Raw genomic sequence first — 19,534 nt, 5'->3', positions numbered from 1 at the left:
TGTTTCACTATGGCCGCGCTAGATGGCGCCACCTATTCAGCTGGTCGGGGGCTGGCATATGTTTTTTAGCTTCTATGTTCCAAGCCATTCTAGCTTTGGAAATCTGGCTGAAACCGTGTAATCGTTATAAGTGCTCGCACTTTGGCTTATTTTAACTCGACAGCTAGAGTATCCGCAGTGTGGATGCCGTGAATTCTTGCGAAGGTGGACCGCACGGACGCATGGCCCCATCGCCCCAGCGATCTTGCGACGCATCTGTTTGGGGTTTCGCGCATGCGCAATACCGCCGCCCCAACGTGCTGCGTACGCAAGCCGCTTGGGTACCCAGCACTAAAACTCCCTACTATCTTCTGCAGCCCTTTGCGGGAGCACGGCTCTGCGCCTTATGGGGGGGCGTCTCTCACGCACTGGTGGCACGCTTCCCCCTTTCTCTTCCCTGCCACGTAACCCTTCTTTCAACGACGCCGCGTGCACGTGTGCGAAGAGAGCAAAAAAAAAAAAAAAAAGCGGCTGTGGAGTGTTGGTTTTCTCTCAAATGCCGATCTGCTTCTATCCGCATAGAAACCCTCCTCCTTTTTCATCACGTGCTGGCCATGCTGCGGCTGCATTGCGTAGAGCGGGAGGCTCCACTATGCAGCAGTCGCTGTTGTCTTCATTTTTAGAAAGTGTCAGCGCTAGACATTTCCGCGTGAAACTTCTCTTGCCAAGAGAATGCTGAAGCCAAAGTGAAATACATCATTATCATCATCATCAGCCTGACTTTGTCCACTGCAGGACAAAGGCCTCTCCCATGTTCCGCCGTTAACCCGGTCCTGTGCGTGCTGCTGCCAATTTATACCCGCAAACTTCTTAATCTCATTTGCCCACCTAACCTTCTGTCTCCCCCTAACCCGCTTGCCTTCACTGGGAATCCAGTTAGTTACCCTTAACGACCAGCGGTTCTCCTGCCTACGCGCTACATGCCCGGCCCATGTCCATTTCTTCTTCTTGATTTCAGCTATGATATCCTTAACCCCTGTTTGTTCCCTAATCCACTCTGCTGTCTTCTTGTCTCTTAAGGTTACACCTACCATTTTTCTTTTCATTGCTAGCAGCGTCGTCCTCAATTTAAGCTGAACCCTCTTCGTAAGTCTCCAGGTTTCTGCTCTGTAGCTAAGTACTGGCAAGATACAGCTGTTACATACCTTCCTCTTGAGGAATAGTGGCAATCTACCTGTCATAATTTGAGAGTGCTTGCCAAATCTGCTCCACCCCATTCGTATTCTTCTAGTTACTTCAATCTCGTGGTTCGGCTCCGCGGTTATTACCTGCCCTAAGTAGACATAGTCTTTTACAACTTCAAGTGCACTATTACCTATCTCGAAGTGCTGCTCTTTTCCGAGGGTGTTGTACATTACTTTCGTTTTCTGCAGATTCATTTTAAGACCCACCTTTCTGCTCTCCTTGTCTAACTCCGTAATCATGAGTTGCAATTCGCCCCCTGAGTTACTCAGCAATGCAATGTCGTCGGCGAAGCGCAGGTTACTAAAGTACTCTCCATTAACTCTTATCCCTAACTGTTCCCATTCTAGGCTTTTGAAAACCTCCTGTAAGCATGCGGTAAATAGCATTGGGGAGATTGTGTCACCCTGCCTTACACCCTTCTTGATTGGTATTCTGTTGCTTTCTTTATGAAGCACTATGGTAGCAGTTGATCCCCTGTAGATTTCTTCCAGGATGTTTATATATATTTCATCGACGCCCTGATTCCACAGTGTCTGCATGACGGCTGATATTTCTACTGAATCAAACGCCTTCTCGCAACCTATGAAGGCTATGTATAGTGGTTGGTTATATTCTGAGCATTTCTCTATTACTTGATTGATAGTATGAATGTGGCCGATTGTTGAGTAGCCTGTTCGAAACCCTGCTTGTTCCTTTGGTTGATTGAATTCTAATGTTTTCTTTACTCTGTTAGCAATCACCTTTGTAAATAGCTTGTATACTACATAGAGCAAGCTAATCGGCCTGTAATTCTTCAAGTCCTTGTCATCTCCTTTGTTATGTATTAAGATGATGTTAGCGTTCTTCCAAGACTCTGGTACTCTTCCCATCAGGAGACAACTCGTAAACAGAGTGGCTAGTTTTTCTAACACAATCTGTCCTCCATCGTTCAGCAGATCTGATGTTACCTGATCTTCACCAGCAGCTTTGCCTCTTTGCATGCTCTCCAAAGCTTTTCTGACTTCTTCTATCATTACTGGTGGGGTGTCATCTGGGTTACTGCTAATTCTTATAGTACTAAAGTCGTGGTTGTCCCGGCTACTGTACAGATCTCTGTAAAACTCCTCCGCTATTTTAACTATCCTATCCATATTGGTAGTTATTTTGCCTTCTTTGTCCCTTAGTGCATACATCCGATTTTCGCCTATCCCAAGTTTGCTCTTCTCTGCTTTGACGCTTCCTCCGTTTTTCAGAGCATGTTCGATTCTCTCCATGTTATACCTTCTTACATCGGATACCTTACGCCTATTAATCAACTTCGAAAGCTCTGCCAGTTCTATTTTGTCTGTTGTACTTGAGACTTTCATGATTTGACGCTTTTTAATGATATTCTTCGTTTCCTGGGAAAGCTTGCCAGTGTCCTGTCTAACTACCCTGCCTCCAACTTCCACTGCACAGTCCGTAATGATACTCGTTAGATTATCATTCATTGTATCTATGCTAAGGTTGGTTTCCTCACTAAGAGCCGAGTACCTGTTCTGAAGCGAGACTCTGAATTCCTGTGCTTTCCCTCTCAGTGCTAGCTCATTGATTGGCTTCTTGCGTATCAGTTTATGTCGTTCCTTCCTCAAGTCTAGGCGAATTCGAGACCGTACCATTCTATGGTCACTGCATCGTACCTTGCCAACCACTTCCACATCTTGTACGATGCCTGGGTGTGCACTCAATATAAAGTCTATTTCGTTCTTATTTTCGCCATTAGGACTCCTCCATGTCCACTTGCGGTTTCCTCGTTTTCGGTAGAAGGTATTCAAAATCCGTAAATTATTGCGTTCTGCGAATTCTACTAGTAGCTCTCCTCTGGCGTTTCTAGTACCGATGCCATAATCTCCCACTGCCTGGTCTCCAGCCTGCTTCTTCCCTACCTTTGCGTTAAAGTCTCCCATCAGTATTGTATAGCGTGTTTTTACCTTACTCATTGCCGATTCCACGTCTTCATAGAAGCTTTCAACTGAAGCGTCATCATGGCTGGATGTAGGCGCGTAAGCCTGTACCACCTTCATCTTGTATCTCTTATTCAGTTTAATTACGATACCTACCACCCTTTCATTAATGCTATAGTATTCCTCTATGTTGCCAGCTATGTTTCTGTGAATTAGGAACCCCACTCCCAGTTCTCTTCTGTCAGCCAAGCCCCGATAGCAAAGGACGTGCCCTTTCTGTAGCACCGTATAGGCCTCATCTGTCCCCCTAACCTCACTGAGCCCTATTATATCCCATTTAACACCCTCTGGCTCCTCGAATAGTACAGCTAGACTTCCCTCACTAGATAAGGTTCTAGCGTTAAACGTTGCCAAGTTCAGGTTCCAATGGCGGCCTGTCCGGATCCAGAGATTCTTATCACCCTCTGCTGCGTTGCAGATCTGACCGCCGCCGTGGTCAGTTGCTTCACAGCTGCTGGGGACTGAGGGCCGTGGGTTATTTGACGTATGCATGTGGGAGGTAGTGGCCAGATACTGCACCAGGGTGGCCAATCCTTCTCTGGTGAGGGAGTGCGTTCCCGGCGGTGGTTACCGGTGAGGCCGCACCTCAGGCCTCGTAATGCAGTTCCATCAACACGCGGATTTTTTTTATCCGGTTGGGAACTGCGCGGCACCGGGACTTGAACCACGGACCTTTTGCATGCGAGGCAGATGCTCTAACCACTACGCCATCGCTGCTCTGTTTATTTAGCTTTCATTAATTCGAACATCTTTTAATTCGAACAAAATTTCGGGACCCTTCGAGTTTAAATTATTGAGATTCGACTGTAGTAATCAACAATTTAAACTTCTTGAGTATCATACAATAACAAGTATGCACTAAGTGCTTGAAGTACACACTAGGAACAGGACATCACTATCGCGTTCAACACCTGAAGGCAAAGTTTAAGGGTCCTCCAACTTTTTTGTAATAAATATACGATAGAACAATCTACACGTCTTATAAAACTCTCATTAAACGGAAGCTGAAGGGACCAGGAAAATGTGTTTCGTTTAAAATAAGTTCCGTTGACTGGGAGATAGACAGCGGTGCAGAAGACCAATATGAAACCAATCACAGTAGACTCTCAGTAAACGAAAATCTGTTAAATGGAAAGTGGAACAAGTGCATATGACAAGATTGGTTTGGTTCTTGCATTCTGCCCCCCTGGTCATCTCTCAGTAAACAGAACTGTTAAACGGAACATAATTTTCGGGTCCCTTCAGGTTCCATTTAATGAGAGTACTGTGTACAAGCGGCACTTCCATTTAAGCGGCAGTTCTGTTTAAGCGATTGCTGCTTACTGAGTGTCTACTACAGACAACTCTCGTTAATTCAAACTCAAAGGAACCTTTAAACTTTGTTTAAGTTCTCAGAAGTTCTCAGATAGATCACTCCGGGGGAGACATTGATTTTATCACATTTAAAAATTTTCAAGTGTTTTTAAACCCTGTCTGCATGCAATAAAGAAAACGCAAAGGTTTAAGCTCCACAAGTTCATTGGCCATAAATTGCTGATCAGGCCTTTTAAAAAACTTGTAAATTGCCAAGTGCTTCTTTGCTATAGGTATGTGCCTTCAGCACAAATCTCTCTATACCAGTTGAGAAGCATAATGCTTTACCATGCAAATGCTTTGTTTCAAACACTTGTCTACCAGCAAAGCTTTTTTTCCTTGAAGGGGTGTATATTTTTCATTTTTAGACTGTTACGATTATATAAACACACAAATTTTTAAACAGTAGAGGGAAAGCAGCAGATATTTTCTGGTATGGAACCGCAAAAAGTATGGATTAATCAAATGATGAAGTTTGAATTTAGAGGTTTTCAAAACATTGAAAGGGCCAACCAAAAAAATGAATTTTGTTTGAATTAGCCAAAAGCATAAATTATCAAAGTATGAATTATCCTGAGTCTACTGTATAGCTATCATTAGGTTAGACTGTAGTTTAAACTGTAAGCTAAAACCAAAGAATACTAGAGTCAACATATCAAGTTTTATCAGTAAAGATGTACTGTCTACAATTCTTTGAAACAAGATAAAATGGGCAGAGAAGTACAGTTAAAAATTTGATAATCTTAATGAGTGCTACACATAACAGTTGTGCATAAAGATACAACGCACAATTAGGAGTTGTAATGACAATGTCACACTCACTTCCAAGTCCACACGGAAGCTACGGCCTTTTTCTCCAGAGTCAAATGGAAGGTGGAGTTAAAATGACTCTTGGTTGGCACCAGGCACAAGTGGCCAGAGTGCAGAAGAACCACCGCATGATTGGGCTTCAGATGTAGCACACGACCCGATTGAATTCGCCGCAGAACAGGCTGAAAAACGCAGAAACCAGTCCACCGTTGTCACTTCACCCAAAGCAAGCCGAACATAGGACGCACCATTTGGTGACTTTTATATTTGACACAACCTGCCCAATAAAACACCACAGCAACAAGTACACTCAATTTGACCTGCTATAGTTCAGTGTGCCAGAGATCCTAACAAACTGCGACTAAATGATTTTCCTTCTGATGCCCATGTACTTCTTGCATCCATTGCATAAAAAATCTGAACACAAGCATACGAATCAAGCGAACAAGAAAAATAATGTGAGGGAAAACCAAGAGTCTTTTGTGTACCATCTATCACATGCAAGCTCATAGGAAGCCATTTTAAGAAGGCACCCTGAACCACCTTTCTCATTTGAGAAGTTTCAGAAATGCTTCAGAATAAATCAAGTTTCTCTTTTAAAATGTCTATTTATGAATAAATTTTTTTAAAGGACTTAGTATTAGCAGAAGTATAAGCAACGCTATGTTACCCTGTCCCATCTACCTTCACGTTACTCCTTTCCAAAGAAGCACTGTGACAACTGCAGCACACCAAGTGAAGCATTCCTTTCCATTCGGCAGGCACGGCCACACATGACCAGACACACCCCTTACCAAGAAATTGTGCAATTTTGTTCAAAATTTGAAACTTGGATACTCAAGTTATATAAACAACAGGAAGTACTGCACTCATCCAAGCATCTTGCTTGAAGTTTCATCTCTATTGGCCAATGGCAGCTCTTTATAGGAATCTGCCAACTGACATTAGGAAACAGCTTCCAGTGGACTTTCCAGTGAAAATACAACATTGATACTCTTGGGCCTGAGATGCCTTTGTGCCATAAAAAATCTACGATCAATATCATCCAGTGTAAAATTATATTAAAAGTGCACGAAATTGGCTCCTGCCATTCACAACCAGGGAACATGGTGGACATTAACAGCTGTTAAGTGTATGCAGCTAAGTCGTCGTAATTGTGCGAGGTGATTCCCATGCTACCCCTGCTTATGACCCTAGTTCTGAAAAAATGATGTGTGTATATTACTTTTAAGGGTCCATAAGCAGTACATGTTCCTGGTCGCATTCTTGAACAAAATGCAGCTGTAAGCATCAAAACCAAAAGCCCACATCTTCCAAGCCACCAAAGATGCATGTGTGTGTGTTAGTGAATAAAGCGTGTGGAATAAAATTTGCTAGTGAACTTCAGTCGTAGCACAGGCTCTGTTCATCCACCATGGCATGTTTGGTGTGAATATATGTTGAAGTTCCCCGTGAATAAACGTATTTACTTGCATATTTTCCTCTTTTTTTTGTGATTTTTGGGCCCTGAGAAGGGGGTGCGCAAATTATGCGGGTGGATACGAAATATTGTGTCACAGTCCTAATGCATGCAGTGTATATATTTAAAAATATAGAAGAAATAAATTGGAGCACAAGCGAAGTGTACTTGTTAATTCTAAAAGAATTAGCCCATACTTTAACCAGTTAGATCTAATCACACGTGGTGTAGCGGAAATCACTGATCGCGAAGTCCAATTGGGAATTACCGTAGAGGCCGCTGCCACCACCCTCTCGAAACGCGTCCTTGGTTCCCTCGAGCAGTTTGAATGCCCCATTTTCTTGAATCTCTTTCAACAATGCCGGGAGAAACCAGGTCCCCGACACGGTGATACCAGAAGAACTAAGCATCCGCACATGATTAAAAGACCTCCTTGAATGGCAGCAAATTTACATTAGCAAGCGTGCACTCTTCTGCTTTCTCGCGTACTGATCACGACGGTCATCACACCGAAGTATGTCTCCTTGAAATGCTCTGCGGCGGCACGCTTCCCGTTTCCTTTGGCGAAATTTACTACAGCGAGCTTCAATTTCGCTGTATATGTAATTATTGTAGCACATAGCAAGGAAACCGTCAAAACATGTTGGTCGGATGGCGAAACTTATACTTCCGAAATCAACCAAGCATGCGTTGCAGCACAGACACAGAGAACGAGGGAAACAAGGGCGTGACAGGCCCTCGCACGCCTCGGATGCAGAAAATTGTCTATGCTGCGACGCGAGCGTGCATTCTCACCATCATCGCCGTGGTAGAGATTGGGAGATAGGGGGTGGCAAATGCTCAAGCAGTTCCGGCGACCCATCAACGGGTTTGTGTTCGGGAGCGGTATTCTAGGGACCCTAGTTCGGGGCAAGTGCTCGGAAGAAGGAACCTCGCACTCGCAGCCTGTTTGACTGCGCTCGTCTGCTTGGAGAGGCACGCACCTGGCCAAAGCATTGAAAGGTTCAAAGGTGCGCGCGCTGACGAGCTGGCTCGGATGGGTCAGGGAGCATGATGTATGGGAGTAAATATTTTTTTCCCCCCGAAAAGCTGGCAAAATATTAGGGGTGCGCAAATTAAGCGAGAGTGCAAATCATGTGCGTAAAACGGAGAGGCGAGCGAGTTGGTACCGATCCATAACGTAAATGTAGCGTGAAAAATCCCGGATGAGAAAGGGTACACCACAAGTGCTTACTCACAACTGGAAGCTTTAATGCTTGAACCTAACATATATAACAATTAAACTAAGTGCCCAACAAAATCCCGTGCATACGCATCGAGGGCAAAACAAAAGGCACTAATACAAACCAAGAACACACCACCTCCTGCACTCCCCTCCCCACTGGTCTACCCCTTTTCCATGAGTAGCCCTACTTTCTTGTCCGATAAGGCCAAAGGAGGATTGCTAACGCACATGGGAGCCCTCGCATTAATATGGTAGGCCTCGACAAGTTCTCGTGTCATGCGATCGTGGTGTGGCGGAGAATCTCTGTGGCGGAGAATCGCACTTCACACTGGCACTTTCGTGGTGTCTAAATATCTCTGTGACGGAGAATTGCGCTTCACACTGGCACTCAGCGCAGTGGCACTCAGCGCAGTGGCACTCAGCGCAGACCCCTTACGCACCTGGCCATGTACGGCACTGAGTGCCAGTGTGAAGCGCAATTCTCTGCCACAGAGATATTGTTTAGACACCACGATCGCATGACACGAGAACTTGTCGAGGCCTACCATATTAATGCGAGGGCTCCCATGTGCGTTAGCTATCCTTCTTTGGCCTTATCGGACAAGAAAGTAGGGCTACTCATGGAAAAGGGGTAGACCAGTGGGGAGGGGGGTGCAGGAGGTGTGTTCTTGGTTCGTATTAGTGCTTTTGTTTTGCCCACAATGCGCATGCGCAAGATTTTCTTAAGCACCTAGTATAATTGTTATACAGTCGAATCTCGATAGTTCAAACTCAAAAGTGCCTGAAAATTTGTTCGAATTAAAGGAAGTTCGAATTAATGAAAGCTAAGTAAACGGAGGACTCCTCATGCAGTGGCGCATGTGCATTGAGCTAACACACGAGGGGAAGTTTCAGAAGACTTACATTTATTCATAAATCCCGGACATCCGTCATTAATTGAAGCAATCGGTGATGCGCGTCTGCACACGTGTGCCTTGCAACGAGTTAATCAATTTTGCATGCAGCTTGCAAAGGAAGTCTATTTCAGCTTCAGCATTCTCCTGGCAAGAAAAGGAGTGCGTGGCTATGTCCAGCGCCTACACTCCCTAAAGACGACGACAACAACAACTGCATCTCCGCTACTACCCTCTGCGCCAAAGCTGAAGCATGGCCAGCACGTGACGAGAAAAGAAGAGCGTCTCTACGTGGAGAGAAGCAGATCAGCATTTCAGAGAGAGAGAACCAACACTTCACAACAGCCTTTTTTTTACTCTCTTTGCGCACGTCGTTGAAAGGAGAAGGGTTACGTGGCAGGGCCAGGAAAGGGCGAAGCGTGGCACCTGCTCGTGAGAAAGCCCCATTCCACGACAGCTTTTTTTCCCCCTCTCTCTTTGCGCACGGCGTTGGAAGGAGGAAGAAGGGTTTTTACGTGGCAGGGGCAGAAAAGAGAAAAGCATGGCACAGGCGCGTAGCAGATCGGCATTTGAGAGAGAGAAAACATTCCACCGCAGCCTTTTCTTTCCTTTTCCTTTCCTTTGCGTGCAGCGTTGAGGTGCCGGAGGTGCTGCTGCGGGGTTGGACAGGGTGTTGAGACCATTTTTGGAGCGCGGTATGTTCGAATTAACCGTCGCAAGTGCTTACCCGTTCGAATTACCGGGCGTTTTCGCCCACTATAATACCTATAGCTTTGACGCGACCTCATCGTGAGTTCGAATTAAGCGTGTTCGAATTAATGAGATTCAACTGTATATTTTAGGTTCAAGCATTAAAGCTTTCAGTTCTGAGTAAGCGCTTGTGGTGCACCCTTCCTTGTCCGGGTTTTTTTGCGCTGCATTTACGTTGTTATGTGGGTAACCACGATATCTTAAAAAAGCATAAAAACTGGCACCAGAAATTTACAAAGAGTGGCAATCACCTATGTTTAAGGGGAGATGAGATTCGGAAAAAGTTGCGTTAATCTGTAGCCTAGGGCAAGAAAATTTTTGCTGTATATATAGCCTTTAATACTAATCTTAATAATGTAATTACTTTTATATAGCAAGTTAAGCAGTTTTAGTTTTAAGCCATGACAATGTGTAACAAACAGTTGGTTTTGGACAAACTTTTTCTGCCACTAGAAATTTATGGTTCTCACTCATTAATGACTCATATTACTACCCATTAACTGTAAAATGCAATTAACTATCAAGAAAAATTATAATGTGTGAAACCCCCCTCCCCTGCTTAGAATCCTCAGCCCATACCAATTGTTCATTTTAGGTTTGCAGCATTCATACAGGTGATATCAACTTTTAAAGAAGATACTAGCGCCCTTCCCTTGTTAAGCAATATGCGGGCAAAATTTCATCTCAATCAAAATGTTTTTTCAGATAGTGTTTGCTTTTTGATTCGATACACACTGGAATTTTACTATTCTATGTATTCAAACTTACAGGTACAATCAATGTCTGATTGACAGTGGCCTCTTTAGATTTTCTTATAAGTTTTATGATTTCACCCAATCACACTTAAGAAGTTGCCCAAAACTGGATCTTTTAAAAAAAAAACGCATCTTAAAGGTCATCTATGCGGAAAAGATATGTTTTTAGATGATTTCTTTTATCATGATAGCTTGGCAATCATGGTTGTTTTGAGGATGTCGCTTTAGTGAACTTCTCATGCAAAATGCAATGGCAAGTAGCCACGTGACGATTTCCAGAAAACTTTAGAAAATTAGCTCCTTTTAGTTTTAAGTAGCCACCTTGAGTTTTTTAATAGCAATTTTATACTACTTTAAGTTTAATTTCAGTCATTTGTTCTTTTATCACACAGTCGAGCCCTCTTATAACGATCCCAGATATAATAATCTATCAGTTATAATGACCATATTTCGGTGCACTCATGATTTTCCTATGCTGCCCTTTGAAATTGAATCCTCATACAGCAAACATTTTGTAATGCCTCCTACTTTTACATTGAACACTTCTGACATGGTCACGATAAAAATATGGCACATACGAAGCAAAAAAAATAAATGTTATACAGACTAAAGCATGTGATAGCCGCGTGCTCATGTGTGCCCCGCAGCAGTTTACTTGCAACGAAAATATCGTAGACCACGGCTAGCACCACGCGCAGATTTCGTACGTTGCGAGCGAAATCACTCACTCTAAAGGCGTTTGTTCACTGGCAGAATGAAAGTGAGGAAAAAGAAAAAAAGAAACAGGAGGAGGCAGCATGAAGACTAGCAGTCAGCTTTCGCACGCCAAGCTTTTGTGAAGCCATCCTCAGTATCTATGAACGCCGACAATTAACCAACAATGCCTTCGAATGCAAGAAGCCATAAATTCGAGAGGCAATAACTTTTTATCACATAAAAGTTCACTGCAACGTTCAGCTCATCAACACCACAGTGTGCCGCAAAAGGTTTTCCGCATTTCGGTAATGGGCAGACCAGTGGATTAGTGATAAAGACTTGCGCGGTGGCGGCGGTGCCTTAATGAATAAGCATCAGAAAAGAGTGATTGCGAGGTGGCCGGTGGCGATGAGCAGGCCATTTTGAGTCATCACCAGCAACCTTATCACAGTCATCTGCAGATATCTGTTCGGCGGAGTGAGGGTGGTACAAGCGTGCCATGCTGCCGGTCTCAAATTCGCCGAGTCATGCGAGGCCGCTTGCACACGTTGCTTACAAAAAAATTCGTCTTCGTTGTGTTAGACAAACAGACCACTCGCAGGATCCGAGCACGATCCCGAGTAAAGCATGAACGAAGAACGCACAAACGAGCACATGCGCTGAACTGCAAACAACCCGGCATGCAACGGCAAAAGCCAAGTAAGCGATGCATTGCCCGCAACTAGCCAGGGATGATTGCTTCAATGTGGCGTTACCTCGCTTTAGTAGAACGATGAGAGTTCATTGCAAGCGTGGTTTAATTCACTTATGAGCAAATGGGCTTTACTTTACACGCGGACAGACCTAACTTTTCAGCGCAGGGGTTGTTAGCACTTTGCAATAAAAATACAAAAAATTGAAAAAAAAGTTTGGTTGTTAAGTGCACATTTTTATGGGCGAGTCCATGTGCAACTAGCTACTGATATAACGATCACTTATCGTGGCATTTTCAGGTTCGTTATAAATGGGTCCGACTTTGACTTATAAAAGAAACTTTACTTTTCAAAGCAAATGAAAAAACAAAATATATGTAAGTTTGGAAAAAGTTGTGTTTTTTAACTCGCATTTACCCTTAATTAGTTGTATTAAACATTTCTGAGCATCGCATTTTGTATGTGTGAGTGTGTAAAATTTGAAATCTCTAATACTTTGTAATAGTATTTGCTATATGATTCGATTCACACCAGAATTTTACTATTCAAACTTCTGGTAGACAACGTCAGTCAATGTTCGATATTGTCCCCTTCAGATTTTCTATGTGCTTCACACCACCACACCCATATTGCGGCAAAGCTGCTTTTTAAGCTCTGCTATGGCCGCAAATATATTTTCGAGAAAATGCAGGGTTTTAACATGCACATGATAGATGTGGCAGAAGTGCGGAATCTACTAATGCTGTTTTGGACCTGAAATTTGGGCAGGCAGGGTGGAACTCTGAATCAAAGGAACCACACCCTTGTCCACCACATCAGTTGCACTTCCACACAAGTTGAAAGGGGAGGAGAAAAGCTGAAGAAATAGCATCTTTGCCTTCCATGTGTAACTCATACCTGCAAAGTTGACGGATTCTTAATCTGGAAGATTTCCGCAACAGAGGGGGGCGAGGAGGAAGGGGGTTTCGCGCTGAACTATTTTTCCCCCATTTTTTTTTCTTTGGCACCAAAAGAAAAAAATATTTATGTGTTTCTCGAATTCACCCCATCATACTATCGTACTGCGGCAAAGCTGCCTTTCAGACTCTGCTACGATCACAAACATATTGACTCAAGAAAATGCTGGTTCCAACATGGAAATGCACAATGCTGTTACAGCGGCCCCTTCATATTTTTAATATGCTTGAACGCATCACAATCTGATATTGAAGCCATCTTTAAGGCTTCACTATGGCTGTAAACAGATCGACTCAGAAAAGCGCTGGTTCGAACATGCGCAACAGAGATGGGGGCTTTTAATTAATGTTGCTTCAGACCACAAAATCTGAAAAAATCTAACGAAAATTTTCAACATCTGACATTAAGGATGTCTTTATACATTGACATCTACAGGGCAGATTACCAGCTCTTATTCCAACGGAGCATACGTGCCCTTGTCTGCCAAATCAGTTGGGCCTCTACAGAAGTTGAAGAGGGGAGGGCTGGAGCAAATAGCCTTTAACGTGAAAACTGTTGTGACAGCATATTGATTGCACCAAATAATGTAAATAAATACAGTTGCCTCATCCTTGACAAAACTACTAGAGAGCCCAATCCCCCCCAGCACTGCATCAACCTAGTGAAATGAAACACTTCCATGTTCCCATCTCAAAAAAGTGCTGAGGATTCCTCTGCAAACTTTGTCTTCTGTAATTTCACTTCTAAGTATATGAAAATCAATAAACAAATATTCGACAAATATTAGAAAAATATTTGATTTTCACTGAAACTTTAATACTTCAATTCGCTTCGCACCCAAAATTTTCCTATTCGCAAAGCTCTACATTTCATGCTTGAAAGTAATCCCTGAAACGCGTTACAAGAAAACATGCAGCAAAGCCACACTTACATTCAGTACATATCTAAAAACACTTAAAATTATTAAAATAACATTAAAAATAATAAAAAAACACATAGAAATGGCGCAGTGGCAGCTGCACAGGCCAATATGAACAAAGCCTTGCCTTTGTCCTCTTCGCTGCACTGACGCTCCGCACAACTTGGGGGTCAAGGCACAGCTCAATATTCGAATGTGCAGTACTGCAATAGAGAACGACCGCCTCGTGCGTGCTACCGCTTGCAATGTTCCTGCCTAAAAGTAAAAGAAAAACAGGTTTTTCATATAATGCTTGGTATTCCAGTGAACAAAAACCAGATCCCTGAAAACAAATTTGCATATTATCAGGACACAAAATGTTCTTGGCAAGCAGCATCTAATGAGCTTTATAATAAGCTTTATAAACTAGATAGAGTAAGTCTAAATGGTAACATGGTTCTCATTAAAGCCACAGTATGTGTGCTAACTAGCAGTCAGAACTAATAGACAATGATGCAAAGGAAAGTTTAGGCAATGTTATTAGAAGTAACTAATGTAAATGTGAAGAAAGAAAAGTGATTGAAAAAATAGTCCTCATTTATGTCATGCCTAACAAAGCTAATGAGCCCATAAGTGAACACTTCTTTTCTTCATAACATGGCTTTATAATGAAATTTGAAAATTATTCTTTTATTCAATGAAAATACTAAATCTGTGCCTGGGCCAGCCATTTAATATGAATGCAAATTGAAGCCCTCAACACCACAATAATGGTTATAAAGAGATTATTACTTTGTTCGAACAGGGTCATTGTAAGACTAATATGAGCTGACACATTAAGAATTAAGGATAAAAACCTACAAAATGTTAATGAGATGAAAATATATTGAAACTTTCTGGGAGAAAATAAGATAAAACAACAAAAATAATCACCAACCTGGAACAGTTTCAGCTGCTGCAGATAGTGCACTGTCTGGAATCTTGCAATGAACGAGCTGGTTCTCTTCATCTACATCTTGTACAGTCACTCTGATAATGCTGCCAACATTCGGAACTTGAGTTTCTGCAAATGCATGCAATTAACATTCCAAATGATATAAAAATACCAAGAAAATCATGAAAAAAAAAAACCCAAATGGGCAACGAAATGACCCAGCTGACTGCTTTGATGTTCAAGGGGCATTCTTCACAAGCATGTTAAAGAAAAGTGGTGCATTTTGAAAAAAGCTCTATTCTTTGGTAATCTCAAAAGCCTGTGAAAATTTGTAATCTAGACTCTTGTTTAGCTTTTCTCATATAATGAAGTGCACTTCGGTTAACTTGATAAGAACCAAGGGAACAACGAATTTAACAACACATGCATGCGTACACACAGAGCATACACACTAATCCACATTCAGGTACTGAGATCGCAGGATGCACGGATTTCTAAAGGGCCTCAAAATAATGGCAAGCTGAGGTTGTTGGCACAAACATTGTATAGACAGTGAAGAAGCGGAAGACAGGTTATTACAGGACACACGGCACACGTGCAAACTCCCACCAATGGTTCCAACAAAGGGTCCTGCAATGGCTCTTCGTTGCTGCACCCACTCACTGTTTTGTTAGTGAATGCTTTTTCTTTTTTTTTTTTGCACCAGACGCAGTCAGGTAACACGGGGTGATGAAAATAGTGATACTGGTAAAGGTTATGGCCATGGTTCATGAAATTGCAGTGGCTTTTATTAAAGTTTTAAATCAGGAATTCTCAAACCTTGGGAAACCCTGACAGCCTTTCCAGGGTGCCACACAACCTCAACATTTTTATGCACTTTTGGCAACAGAAAATTCAAAATGAGCAGGTAGGAGGGAGGATAACGTTTTTTGATGTGTGCGACAACAGTAAATATTAATGCCACCACATATTGACTTGTTATCTTTCATCTCGAATGCTGTCGCTGTTATGGAACTCACTATAATATATAGACAGGCTAGTGATTCCCCCCTTAACCCCTGCTTGGATACATCTATACAGTGCATTCTTCAAGCACAACATGCCATAAGCAATGTGTTCTTGCAAACGAAGCGCCAGACTAACAAAAGCCGGCTTTACCTTTTGCATAATAAAATATAAAGCATGTTGGTAGCACTGCGAAACAGTCACTGATACACAGGTTGTAGGGCTCAGTCTAAATGCTGTTGTAGCCCGCAGCTGGTACAAGGCAATGCCTCTTGCACATATTTTTCACCAATGCAGTGTTGTGCTATGTACACCAGAAAGATGTTCTAGCACCAGTGCAGGAGCTAGAACATCTTGATTTTATGTAAACATTCGTGGTCACCTATCTTAATTGCCCTCCAATGATAAATCAGCATGCATAAAAATAGAGACACGTGAAAGCTCTCCCCACATGTTTTTCTAAACGCTTCAACGATGCAAGCAAGTGAAACCAAAATCGTCTGCAAGCTGCCGCGCTACTTGTGGAGCAACAGGAATTCGCGGAAACCGCCTCCGTACCCTTCGCTACACTGTTAAGGGGCTTCACGGCACAACACACATTGCTGTGAAGCAGCACTGCGCATTATCCGCACCCCCACTTTGCCGCTGAAATTTCCGGGTTTCTGGTGAGGGTTATACGCGCGAAAATACAGTACAAAAAATATATTCGGTTTGGTTATATGCAACATTGTGTGAGGGAATCATAAAAACAAAAAAGTTTGGTTATATAATGTACAATACACAGGCAAATATTCAATGCAGTAGTACTGTTCTCACACAAATAAAGTTCAACTTTTCACCTCACACTTCAACCACACTGCTGAAGTTGATAATTCATATCATTAGAGTGTTTACTGTAATAAAATTTAACTATTTACTATTTACAAATTACTGTTTTGCACTATATGCTCGTCTTGCGAAAGTTACTTACGCTCCAATCTTGAGATGAGTTCTTCATCAGTAAATTGTGCTGCAAGGCACTCCATGGTGCTGCCAAAGTTCTTTTCACCACAACTGCGCATGCTTGTGCTTAACCAGACTTGCTGCTTTTCAGGATCCACTTTGGTCACCCTACCAACCAGGCACTGGCCAATAATAAAGCCCGACTTGCTGGCATCAGTAATAAATTCATCAGCAACATCCTGTATAATTATAAATGCAAAAGAGAAAAGCCACATTTTTCAAAACCACATCATAGAAGGCTAAAACGTAGCACAAAGTTTACATCACTCTCGTTGCAACTAAGTGACAAGTGCATATTGGTGGACTTAAAAACACTACTAAACTATTCCATGCCCATATTTTTTCAGTAACATTATAGAACACAAGCATGTTTTTGTATGAACATTTTCTAAAGAAGTACCATAATTTGTACAGGTTTCAAAGAAAACAACTTATGGCCTTTCAAGAACTTAAGAAGGACACTAAAGCCAACTATTAAGTTGACGTTGATTGTTGAAATGACGGTCCAGAAACCTCGTAGTGTTACTTTTGTCGACGTTGATAGTTATAGCGCAAGAATAGAACGACGACACAGAGACAAGAAGGACATGAAGGACAAGTGTCCTTCTTCTCTCTGTGTCGTCGTTCTGTTCTTGCACAATAACTATCGTCATATCATACCAACTAGCCCAAGCTACCACACTAAGTTACTTTTGTGCCAAGGAAGGGCCTACTTTGAAATAAAATCCTGTTTCAGTGCTCTGCATTGGGTTAGTGCACTTCAAATTACCCGCCGCAAGAAGCGGACCGACCGGACCGTCTCACGTCATTGTTGCTGTCGTTACTGCGCTAGTAGCAGCAGACCAAAAGCAGTGGGAGCCACAGCAGCAACAACGGCCATAGATCAATTTCCCACCATTGGCTTCGAGATTGCAGACGCTTTTGATTCCACTGCGCCCCGCTAGATAGCACCACCTGTCCCGTGTAACCACGCGAAAATTGAATTTTTGAATCACTCGCGCCATTCCCCATAGTAACGTCCGGCGGTTCTTTTTTCCATGAATCAAACAGAAACAAACAGGCAGCATTGTATTGCGTCTCTTGATGCACAGAAGGTTCTTTATTTAGTGCAGTTAGATCGATTACTAGCGATTTTGTAGGCGGTCCATATAATGTCATCGGGATAATTATCAAAATGTCTTAATGCACCGCTTTTGTTCTTGTGCATTTAACTTAATTTCTCGGTAAGTAGGGCACTGTTGATAATATTGTCGTTTGGGATGTTGTCATACATTGAGCTTTCACTACGACGTAAATTGGTATTTGACTTTAGTGTCCTTTAAAAGTCCTTGTCAAAGCTTCTTTAGAACACAGCCCAGCATCCCAAGGAGAAAATTTTAAATGAGAAGCATTTCTTTGCACATTGCAAGTACTTTTAGCATCTATCTATGTATCTATCTAGCCCCCTTGGTCTGGGCACTCTTGTGATTAACCCCTTCAATCGGTGTGAACCAAAATTAGTATGGGAGGGTAAGATGGTTTGACATATGACTCACTGGTCATGACATGAATAATGTGACAATCCAATCATTCACATCGTCAACCCTTTCTACCGGACACGTGTGGCACATACAGTAGAACCTCGATGATACAAATTCAATGGGAGAGCCACAAAATATTCATATCTTCCCGAATCGATATGAACCAAAAACTAGTTAGAGCTGCTCGTGAAGATGAACAAGAATTTTATTGGGGTCAACTACTTCCTGCTGAAAAAAAGCCCATAATACTCTTTTGAACTTTCCTCCTTTCACCGCCTCTCAAAAAAGTGCCGCGATTTCCTCTCATGCTGCTGACACTATAAGGCGCGTAAACACTTGCTATCAAAGAGAGCGAAAGCAGCAAAACTTATTGAAAACTCACTGGCTTTGCCGCTCAAGCAGCCGGAAAAGCATGCGGCAAAGTTGAGATGAAAAAAATGTGTCCTATAAAATTCACACTGGAGAATTCAAGCAAAAACGCCAGAATGGCAGCAAAACAACGTCCACAAAAATGTTCACATTCGTTCTGCCTCTCATATACATGCCACCACCGCTACCTCGCCACTTGACAATTTATTCCTGAGCATTAAGATCTGTACGGTGTTCTAGACATTCATGCAAAGCATTGAAAAGAAACAGTTTACACCTTTACAAACGCTCTTTTGGGAAATACACCAGAAGGAACGACAGGAGCGGACGCACCGGCAACGGCGGCGGTGAATTCAGCCACCAGTTGACACGTTAGGGCACGCCGACTCGCTGTTTTTGCACCTCCGTTTACTTCGGGTGTTCGCAGCGATCGTAATTCAAAACAGGCTCTCTATGAATGCACCTTTTTCAAGGCTGTGAGCTTTGTCATGCTGCACGGGTAGTTCGCGATTGCGCTTACACTTTTGCCGCCATGTCGAATGTACAGCTGGCTGTTTACATCATGTGGTTTGAGAGCTAGTGCAGACGGAGTATCTAAAGCCATAGCAGAAAGGCGATCTGCTATCGCGTGACGGCAAAATTGGTCTCGGGCCGATTTTTTCGCGTAGGCCTAGCGGCATGGTTTTCAGACCACTTTTCTGGCGGCCAAGCGAGGAAAACTCCGGCGAGTTTTGCCGCATTTGCTCCCTTAGAGGCCAAGTGCGGGCCTTCCTGCCACAGACCAGCTGCATTGCGCCGCTCACAAGCAGCGGTCAATCGTGCGTTTGTATCATCAACGTTTGCTGGGGTGATATCGTGTTGGATGGACTTGAAACTGCGTTAAGAAAAAGCTTACATTAGCAGTATTGATCCGCTGCATGCAAATATTAAATGTAAGTGTCCCAGCAGGAACCAAAGCCAAGCATTTTGTGGGGCACTCAAGTATTCTAGCATGGAGCCATGCCACTTCT

General features: G+C 42.9%; 1 protein-coding gene across 1 annotated transcript in view; it reads right to left on the bottom strand.

Moving 5' to 3' along the window:
* The window catches only part of Rrp5 (Ribosomal RNA Processing 5), a 148,172-nt gene that overhangs the window by 61,391 nt on the left and 67,247 nt on the right, over positions 1-19,534 (bottom strand). The window contains exons 17-20 of the mRNA XM_037431461.2: positions 16,604-16,814; positions 14,632-14,757; positions 13,843-13,970; positions 5,382-5,551 (exon numbers count right to left, since the gene is read on the bottom strand). Coding sequence (XP_037287358.1) covers positions 5,382-5,551; positions 13,843-13,970; positions 14,632-14,757; positions 16,604-16,814 — 635 coding nt within the window. The remainder of the gene's footprint in view (positions 1-5,381; positions 5,552-13,842; positions 13,971-14,631; positions 14,758-16,603; positions 16,815-19,534) is intronic.

The sequence above is a fragment of the Rhipicephalus microplus genome, chromosome X (genome assembly GCF_043290135.1).
Source record: "Rhipicephalus microplus isolate Deutch F79 chromosome X, USDA_Rmic, whole genome shotgun sequence".
Lineage (NCBI taxonomy): Eukaryota > Metazoa > Arthropoda > Arachnida > Ixodida > Ixodidae > Rhipicephalus > Rhipicephalus microplus.
The sequence above is the reverse complement of the archived record's forward strand: the minus strand, read 5'-3'. Positions and strand labels throughout refer to the sequence as shown.